Source organism: Solea solea, chromosome 1, assembly GCF_958295425.1.
Source record: "Solea solea chromosome 1, fSolSol10.1, whole genome shotgun sequence".
NCBI classification, from domain to species: domain Eukaryota; kingdom Metazoa; phylum Chordata; class Actinopteri; order Pleuronectiformes; family Soleidae; genus Solea; species Solea solea.
In genome coordinates, this window is record NC_081134.1 from 11,997,835 (window position 1) to 12,008,009 (window position 10,175).

At 37.9% G+C, this 10,175-nt stretch overlaps 1 protein-coding gene across 4 annotated transcripts; it reads right to left on the reverse strand.

The window, feature by feature from the left end:
• Positions 1–2,517: 2,517 nt before the first annotated feature.
• On the reverse strand, positions 2,518–9,963 carry kif2c (kinesin family member 2C). Of its 4 annotated transcripts, XM_058630789.1 has the most exons (23): positions 9,851–9,963; positions 9,585–9,662; positions 9,399–9,493; positions 8,853–8,957; positions 8,520–8,568; positions 8,400–8,435; positions 7,757–7,879; positions 7,370–7,492; positions 7,078–7,175; positions 6,857–6,949; positions 6,714–6,768; positions 6,340–6,502; positions 5,937–6,027; positions 5,780–5,843; positions 5,582–5,673; positions 5,344–5,486; positions 4,245–4,458; positions 3,955–4,065; positions 3,798–3,865; positions 3,603–3,681; positions 3,438–3,518; positions 3,225–3,318; positions 2,518–2,847 (listed from the first exon to the last, which is right to left on the reverse strand). In XM_058630789.1, exons 2-23 carry the CDS (start codon positions 9,643–9,645, stop codon positions 2,786–2,788), a joined length of 2,100 nt encoding a protein of 699 aa, XP_058486772.1. In that variant the 5' UTR covers positions 9,646–9,662; positions 9,851–9,963; the 3' UTR covers positions 2,518–2,785. The 4 variants fall into 4 exon arrangements, with proteins under 4 accessions (XP_058486772.1, XP_058485990.1, XP_058487614.1 ...); XM_058630007.1 differs by lacking the exon at positions 9,851–9,963 and having other exon boundaries at positions 9,585–9,831; XM_058631631.1 differs by lacking the exons at positions 8,400–8,435; positions 9,851–9,963 and having other exon boundaries at positions 9,585–9,830.
• Between the last annotated feature and the right edge of the window lie 212 nt (positions 9,964–10,175).

Below are 10,175 nucleotides of genomic sequence, written 5' to 3' on the forward strand. Positions count from 1 at the left end.
AGTCTGTTGTGTATAAAATAAAGAAATATATCATTCATCACTTGTATTCATTACATGGATTTGAAAATTATACAACTTCCTGTGCAGAATCAAGGGTTTCAGTGCATTTGTTTTACATTCATCAAAAGACCTACTGATGTCCAACTGGCTGGGTTTGATTCAGATACCAATGTTTAACATATCTTCCTGGAAATAGGTAACATCTCCTTAATGACATACTCAGCAGATCTTGTCTACTTAACAACTGTCTGTCACCACCACCTGGACCACACCAGCACAGAATTTAAGGAGGGTTTCTTTCAGGTTAAAAACCTGATCAAGTAGACTTTTATTAGTTCTAATCGTTGTTCTGTCGAGTTGAACAACATGTCAAACTACAGACTAATAAGACATTCAATAAATGTAGGCCTATATTAAACACACCTTTTTGTAACATACAGGTTGCCATGATGTTGGAAGTTTGCAAAAACAAATGAAATTATTCAAAGTGTGTGTTCAAAGTGGAATTTGTGATATTATATTGTATAAACGTGATATTATATTGTATAAACGTGATATTATATTGTATAAACATTGTATAAACGTGATATTATATTGTATAAACGTGATAATTATATTGTATAAACGTGATAATTATATTGTATAAACGTGATAATTATATCACATAAACGTGATATTATATTGTATAAACGTGATAATTATATCACATAAACGTGATACTATATTATATAAACGTGATAATTATATCACAAAAACGTGATACTATATTGTGTAAACGTGATGTTCAAAGAACTTTTCCAATCGGCATTTATATATTTTAGCAGTTTGGCTATAACATTTCATACTTTACAAAGTGACATTAATTATTCACAAATTTCACAGAAAGTACATTTCTGTGTTCATAAAAGTCAACACGAGTATTTATTCTTCTCTTTTCCTGTCGCACACCGGGATAAAAGTCTCTTGTCAACAAGTGTCTATGAGATACGCGTGTGTAAATAAAGTTTCAATAAAAGAAGACGTTATCACGTTAGTAAACGTCATCACGTTAGTAAACGTCATCACGTTTCAGACGCAGTCTCTTGAGAGCCAATCAGAGTGTCGTGTAGTTTGAAGGGGCGTTTCGTTGAGTGAAGGGGCGTTTCGTTGAGTGAAGGGGCGTTTCGTTGAGTAAAGGGGCGTTTCGTTGAGTGGTCTGCGGGTCTGCAGCTGGACCTACTTGGAGCGGTGGTGGGTTTATCGGTTAATCTGTACTTGCCTGTGGTTGGTCCTTCGTTTTGCTCTTTGTCTAATCTTAGACTGTGAACACAACTGGCACCACTTTTATCGCCACCTATTGGTCTGACTGTTCAACTGCAATGGTTGTTAATCAGAAAACTGAATTCTGATGGCGTATCAAAACAGAGTTAATTAATTTATTACTGTATTCATTTAGAATACGATTATTGCACATTGAAGAACATCAACGTGTAAATTTGACAGATTGTTGCCAGCGGCTAATTTACATGCTCTTTCAAGCCAGGTTGATATGAGGAGAGGAGCCCACTGGTGGGGGATAGGAGGTATTGCAGGTGGGCCTCAGACTGGACTATAATAATTTTTCTATTTACCAAATAATTTGTTCTGTGGGTGTTAAAATGAATGTTAAAATCTATTAAAATATGTCTACTTCAACACATTGTCTCAATTAATTGTCACATTTCAAAACAGGTTACCAGTTTATCTGCAGCATGATATCCAATTGCTTTTCTCATCATTTTTAATAATTTCTACTGGTTTTAAAGTGTATAGGCAATGAATGTATGTTCATTTTTTAAATAAAATTTTGGGCTTCTCAGTTTTATGCCCTTATTTTTTTTTTGCTTTCGGTTTCTCCCTCGTCTCCGTCACCATACTGGATGATCTGCATTTTTGATTTGGCAGATTTTTTACGTCGGATATCCTTTCAGATGCAACCCTCCCATTTATCTGGGCACTGTGAGTACACTGGATGCCATGGCTGGGGTCAATTCAGTGTCAAATTAACAATGAGCAGTGGAGATTGGGTGTACAAGGTAACAAGGTATACAAATATCAATACTGAGATTATAATTGTACATTGAAAATTTCCATGTGTTTTCCTACATTTATAATGAAGAAAAAGTTGTATTATTATATGGCTTAAGTTGAGGGCATGCAGTATGGAGGACCACAAGAGTCACAAGTAGTAACATCTTTAATTAATAATTACTTTTACAGTAATAATATACATTAATACATTGATTTAGTCATTTAGTCAGTATTTCAATGTTTTATATTTTGATGGACAATTAAGAGAAACTGAAAGATTTATAAATAACAAATCAATTCAAATTACAAAAGAATCAAATAAAACCTTGTATATTGTTTAAAAATACATGATTATAGTGCAAGATATTATATATGTTTTGTATCATTTTAAAACTAACATTTGGAAGTACAGAATTAATGTGTTTTTGTAGACTACATATTAGACAAAAACTATTATCCAGATGATGGTAAAGTGTTTCAGCAAGGCCTTTAATATGTCACAGACACTCAGGTTGGCTTTGTAAAAGTGACAAATCCGAAACAACCAATCAGAAAGAAAGATGATCAGTTAAACTGGAACCTCATCCACACAAACTACACAACATGTAGTATTTAACAAATTAGTGTTTGAATATATTTTATTTAATACAGTGGTCAATACAATAAAACTGATGAAGAAAACAAAAATGCGTTAAACAAACTTTGCTCGTCTTGATGGGTTTATATGGGGCACATCTCAGTGTTTCAGCCTCGCCTTTCTCTCCTGATCCACAGCAGACTGCAAAGCTACGACACCGTCTGTGAATGACACATAAAACAGAGTTAATGCATGTAAAGCAAATGCATCCACCCACTGGCTCTTTATGAAAAGTAGCTTAGTTTGTCCTAATGCTGGCCGACAAGATTTATTTTGTCTCCTCTGAGTCAGCGTGTAGTTCACTACAGTAAAGTGTAGAATATGGTTTGCTGTAGTAAATATATTTTCATAACTTTTTAAGTGAAAACTCCAGTAGGACAATATAATATGGTTAAGTCTTATTACAAAATACAATACTTTACATGGCAGTTACCCATTTAGACTCTTGTTGTAATGAGTTCAATATCAGAAAATACATATTACTGGCCATGTAAACATGTAATATATAACAACCCAAAACTCAGTGATGTGTACAAACCGAATAATTTCTGTGAATGATCCACCAGGTCGGGAAGTCCTGTCTCAATGTTGTATGAGGTTTGCTCCATTGCCTTAATGAGATCTTTTGCCCTCTAAAAAAATAAAAATAAAAATAAAAATAAGAATGTATTGTTAAATGTTAAAAGACATTTCTTTAAAACACCATCATGAGAACTTGTATGCAATAAAGACAAGATAAAAGAAAAACTACCTGGAGCTCTGCATAAACTTTCTCCTCCAGATTTGACACTTGGGAAATGGCTTCATAAACACCACCATCAACAACAGACTCCTACAACATAGAAAGGATGAGCATCAACATTTAGCAAGTTGAACACAGAACATCAATACCAGTTTTGATCTTAAATAAGCTGACCTCATCCGAGGAGCTACTTAAGGGCTCTTGCACTTTAGCTGCGTCACCGGCTTTGGAGTTCCCGTTCAGTTCCTTCACTCTGCAGGGGAGAAAGGTATTTTGAGCTTCATTTCCCCAGATATTAGACTCTTTCTCAAAATCTAATAGTTATTTCTGTAACAGTAATAAAAAAGAAATGAATAGTCAAATGTATACCGGTCAGCATAACGTAGGGTGTTCATTGTGTATTCACAGGAGCCCATGCCTGGAGACACCATGGCAATCTATAGTTTAAGAAAAATACATCAAAACAATATGACTTTTTTGTGCTGTTTTGGTGAGTATTTGCATCATCCACTGTAATGTGATGTACCATGCAGGTCCTGGACTTTTCTCCAATGAAGGAATCCCTGAGAACCTTGGTCAAAGTGCTCATCCGGAAAGGGATGTGATCGCTGTTTTTCCCCAGAGATCGAATGCACTCCTACAGGACACACACACACGCATCTTTTTAAGTACTGTGCTCGGCATTTCATCCTTATTTTTGGTTACAGTTTGACATTTTTCTGAAGAGTGCGAGAGGGACAAGGACTTCTAATGTTACAGCCACAGAACAGACTTCTCTTTCTGGTGTGTACATGCTCACATCATTCAGCAGTTTACCTTGAGCGCCAGCAGGCTGCGGTTGATCTCTGCCGTCTCAACCAAAGTGCTGCGGTCGTTGCTGCTGACATCCGTGCCACGCTCGTTGCCGGCCAAATCCACCAATGAGAATTTCCCGTACAGAGTGGTAGCACGGTCATTGCGTCGTAGCACGATCTGGAGGATGGCGTGAGAGCGGGATGAGTTGGCATTGGCTGAGGTCTGACCTGATGTCCTGAAAAAAACATTGAAAAGGGAAGCAGTCAGTGTTAATGGTCTATATTTTTAGGGGATGTATTTTATGTTATAGTATGGTAACTACTTGACTCAGATTTGAAGGTGATATATGCAATAACTGTATTATATTAAGACATAAAATGACTATGATGCTTCAGAGAGCCACTATATTCACAATAGGGATGAGAATTAATCACGATAATGTAGCAACCAAGTAAAGTAACCAAAAAGTACAAGAAAAATTACAATAATCCCATTGGAATAAAATAAAACTCACCATAGGACTGATAATCATTTTGTTTAAGTCAGAGACTATAACACCGTGGTAATTTTTTTTAAGCCGAAAAACTCCCACAGCTGATTTGATGCGCTTTGTTGGAGGGAATAACTCTTCCTCTGCCATACTTTAACAATGGGGAACGGCTCTATTCTGCAACTTGCACGGAACAAAACAAAGCAACACAAGCGGTAACACGCGGTTGTTGTGTAACTTTGTTTTCGTTCCATTTGAGCTTCGCTGAACTACCTAGTTCCAGTAGGCATATACTTTTCTGAGCAAACGTTACGATTAATATACTGTAGCGTTTAATACCGTGATTATATATCAAATAATTGTGACATCCCTAATTCACAATCATGTGAGAATTCCCTGGTGTCGCTCTCACGCAGACACACTTTTGCATTCAACCTCAGTGGGACAGTTACGTATATGTGCATGAATAGTGTTACACAAGGGTAAGAGGAATGCATTTGTTCATATTTTACATGAATAACCTTGAAAATACTGATGTGAACTCGTTAAAAGCATTTTTAAAAAAGGGAGAAGCTGAAAGAAGATATTTTCATTTTAGGTTGAGTACATATATTCTTCTTGCATAAGTACCTGCATGCACTGCCCGTCTGTATCATCCGTATGACGTCTTCTGCTGAGGTCACATAGACCTCCTCAAGGCCCACCACCTGGATCTCCTGTCGGTCATCCTCCAGAACACGCAGCTTGGACTTCTTGTTTAACAGGTCATACACCTAAGTCAAAAAGTAAATTTCGATTATAAACAAATAACATAAATGAGCCGTTTTCACATTAAATTTGCTCTCGGAGGAAGTCAAATTTTTCTTACTTTGCCGTTGTATATTTCAAAAAAGCTGACGTAAGCAGAGAGGTCCAGGTTAGTATACCGTCTGTGGTCAAGGTAGGTGAAAACATCGTGGGCTAAAAGGGAAAGAGTTTGGTAAGTTAAAATATAACACATATCCCTAATTAGGGAGACTATTACAAGTGACAAGTGTCAAGATCAGTAATAATAGTAAGTACCTACCTGCCAATGCATAGATCCCTTTGGCACTGTTCTGCTGCTTCCCTGTAAAATCACCTCCCATTGTCTAGAGAAGATACCAAACAAGGAAAATGGCATTGGCAACAAAATGAATACATTTTTCTCATCTAAACAAAGGTTAAATCAAGCAGAGACTTACGTGAGTTTTACCACTTCCTGTCTGGCCATAAGCAAAACATGTTGCCATGCATCCATCGAAAACGGACTGCACAAGGGGTTTGGCAGTGTACCTAAAAGGGGTAAAAAAAGAAGAAGAAAGAAAATTGATCAGAATCAAAGAATAATAAAGAAATTCCACCCAAAAAAAACAAGCATGCTGACGATATTTGACAAAATTAGGCTATACAATCTTAGTTGGATTTAGGAGTACCAACAATATCCAAATGATCATTTTAAGTCATGATTATAATAACGCTTTTAAATCAAGCTCTCTAATAGGGAAATGTGGCTAGGGTCACACTTTCTCATCTAATGCAGTTAAAAACCTATTAGATCTAAATTGTCCCATTTCCCAAATGCAAAAAGACAAATGAGGTTATTACTTGTAGACCAGGTCATTGGTGGTGGTCTCATCGAAAGAGTAGTCAAAGTGAAAGACTTGGTTCTCCAAGTACTTGGTGAGGTCCACCTTCTGTTTTGGCTCATGTACCAGCAGTGTGCCTTTCCCAGGTACAGACACCACATCGATCTCCTTCTTATTCATTTCTGGAATACACAGGCAGGTCAAAGTCTACAAAACAGCATAGCACAGCATATTTGACCTTTTTGGGAAAGACTGTTCTAATAATTAATTGTCTATCTTTAATGACACAGCCTACACAAGGCCCGAGATTACATCAAGCCTACAGAGAAAGCATGGGATATGCAGTAAATTTTAAGAAATTTGTGTACAATACATGCTCCATGTTTACCTTACCTTGCTTGTTAAGAGGCCGCTTGCGAACACACACACAAATCCTGTGAGCTTCAATCTGTAAAAACACAGGCTGTGCTGTAAGTACAGGCTTTAAATAGCACACCAGCATACATCCTCATACGCGCCACAAAGTCAAAATGTACCCGTTCTGTAGTTGATATCGGGGTGATTTCCAGAGTCTCTCTGAAATCTTGGATCATTTCGTAGAACTTTTGGTTTGGACGAGCCTCACCGAACTTAAAATTAAAACAAAAACAATGTCAGTGAAACATAACAGAATGAACTCACAAAATTCAAATAAGTTAAAAACAATTTCCATTTTGATAAATACTGTAATAGAATGAATATCTTTCATTATTATTACCTTTCCTCTCTTGGTCTGCATTTCAGGAGGCTTTATCACACAAGACTGCCTTTTGTTGCCTTTGTTTAGCTCTTGAGTAGAAACAGATTTCCTCCTGCCTGAAATGCATGAAGATAAAACCAATTTTATTGATTTTATAATCATCTTATTGCCTCCATTATTATACCCTACAATACAACTCAAATTGCAGTACAGGAGTGGGGCAGATACAGATAAATTATCAAGGACCTCACTCTCTGTAGAAGGTATATAGCTTTATGCATGTTATATTAGCGTATAATGCACGACTGACCTTTGACTGTAGGAGGAGGAGCCATCCGCTCAGGTTCGTCGTTTTCCTTTATGGCCTCACGGACTAAAGCCAGCGACTGTGCTACCTTGGTCTCGTTCCGTTTACGCTGCTGATTAGAATTCACTACGTAAAACAGAAAAAAATGCATTGGAGTTTATGTAGATGATAAATATCACAAAACAAAGACAGCACTAAACATAAAGTTGCACATTTCAGACAATACCTGAAAATCTACTCAAAACACGTTGCTTACACCTTGCAGTAACACTGGACTGTCTACATTGCAGATATACTGTACATAATATACATCATAGGCAAGACATGCTTTGAAATGTTAATGATAAAAGGACACTTTTCGTCACAATTCATGTTTGTTGGAGAACCAACCAGAGTTTGTGAGGACTGATGGTGTGGGGGGCTCAGAGTGGACGGTCGCTAGGCTTTCTTGAGAAGCCACGACTGGTGCTGGCACCTGAAACATACACGTCTGCCTGGCTTGAGACCTGACAACTGAAAACAAGACAATTCCACGTCAAACAGCGGCAACAAAATCAGTGCTAATTTCTAAAAGCAGGTATTATTTAGCATTAGGTTAAAAACCCTGCACAAAAACATAACAAACAGTTGAAGAGAGCGTGGTGTGACAAAAAGTGAAAGGTTCTAATAAAAATCAGTGTAAATTGACAAACACTTTGGAACAAATGCAGTACCCTTGTTAACAGTGATGACACAGAGCACTCCTTTTATTCCTCCATGTCCAGTGCATGATTGTTTATTCAGCCCACAGACATTAGTGCAACACAGACAGAAACAGACAGTGCCATCATGTGCCCAGAATCAGTAGATTTCCATCCCTGTGCCATTAATCGAAGAAATAGGGAAGAGCATAATGTGCAACCATTGGTCTGAGCAGAGTTCAGCTTTTCCCAGGATTGTGAATTTATGGACTTACTCGTCAATCCCTTTATTAAAAGGAATGATTTGAAAATACTAATTTGCACAGAGAGAGGAGCATGCATGTCTTGCCAACCTGACTCTTCAGCCTTGGTGACAGCTGGAGCAGAGGCTTTTGAAAGAAAACAGGCTTTTAAGTATCAGAATACTGATCATGGAAGTCTTGCATACGAAACAGCCATATTCATTTACATACAGGAGGGAGGGGCAGGGATCCTGGATGAGCGCAGTCGACCTTCATACTTCTGTAGAAGAGACATGACACAATGCACCATGGTGTTATCATGCAGCAGGTATTGATTATTAAAAGCCACTCTACAGCTTTAACCCTTCTCTATTAATAGCTAACATAAGTTGTATCCATGTTTCTGGAACAAGATGTTGAATAAAATGACATTTTTCTTTCATGCATGCTTGCTGTATCAAAGCAAAATGTAAGCTATAACATTCAGTCACTTTGTGAATTATTGAGAGACGGGGTTACTTTCATTTTATTTCATATTCCCTGCTATGTGGGAAAATAAGTTACCTTTTCTGCAGGGGCAGGGACAGGGGTCTCAGCAGCTTTGTTGGTGGCAGTGTTTACATGATCCACAAGCTCTGGATTGAGTGCACACAACTCAGTCAATTCAACCTAAAATCCAAGAACACCACTTAGATTAGACGCCAGGGTGCTTCAAACACACATTACATTCAATAGACAAGACACACTTACCAGCCACATTGTGAGGTCTACTGTTCAACTGCTTGGTGACATTAATATCAAATCAGCCAATCATATGGCAGCAACATAATGCATTTAGGCATGTAAACATGGTCAGGATCTCGAACCAAGCATCTCAAAGTATTTTAAGAAATTGCTAACTGGCAGGCATTTTTACACAGCCATCTCATACATAGAAAAGTCTGGAAAAGATCAAATAACCAGTGAGGGCTGCAACAGCAGAAGACCACACCAGGCAGGTGCAACTCCTGACACTTTAGTCAGGCTTATCTGTACCGAATAAAGTGGGCAGTGATTGTATTTCCCTTCCTTTAGGTTTCGTGTTTTTCATTTCTTAATGAAGTCACTGACCTCCTTCCCACGGCAGATATTCCTCTCGTGCCACTCCACCATAACCGTGGACTTGCCGCTGTCAACCGCTTTAACGGTCGCGAGATGCACTCGACCTGTTTCACACACGCAAACAAATGTCACGTCACTACTTAACAACAAAGCTATACTTAGCTTCCGTGTGTTAGCGTAAAAACACAAGCTCACCGTCGCTCCGGCTGATTTGTACAGAAAGTCCAACAAGAAGTCTGGACAGGGTGGTCTCCATTTTCACTTTGGTCGTTGCTGTAATGAAAATCCAGGTATCATTAACGTTTTCTTAGCGAGCTGACTCGCGCTCCACCCAACGAGTGTGCTCGCTTTTAACACCACCCTTTACTTTATTAACTTAAACAAAGAGTATTTAAGCGTTCATCTATATATCTCCGATTTAAATAAAAATAAAAATAAAAGACGCAGTCAATGTGACTTACCAAAATCAACACAAACGCCGCCCAATATTTAAACCTGCACCATTTCCGGGCGTTTAAGATTCTGATTGGACGTCGTGATGACATCCTCTGCGCATGTCTTCTTCTACGGCGTGGTCACAGGAAACGCAATCTGACGTTATACTGCCACCGCCCGAATCATTGAGGAATTACTGCATAAAAAAATTAAAATAATAATAATTAAAAACACCAGATGCACCCGTTATCATCGTGAAGTTACTTATTTAATTTACAAAAAGAGGATGAAACATGTTATGAGCACAATATCTGTTGCACTGTTTACTTACACTGCTTGTTAATTTCTAAA

Coding starts and splice junctions, on each gene's coding strand:
- kif2c (XM_058630789.1), bottom strand. CDS start 9,645: ATGGAGACCACCCTGTCCAGACTTCTTGTTGGACTTTCTGTACAAATC. Junction 6,950..7,077: donor TGCAGACCAAGAGAGGAAAG/GTAATAATAATG, acceptor TTTAATTTTAAG/TTCGGTGAGGCTCGTCCAAA. Junction 3,682..3,797: donor ACCCTACGTTATGCTGACCG/GTATACATTTGA, acceptor TCTCCCCTGCAG/AGTGAAGGAACTGAACGGGA.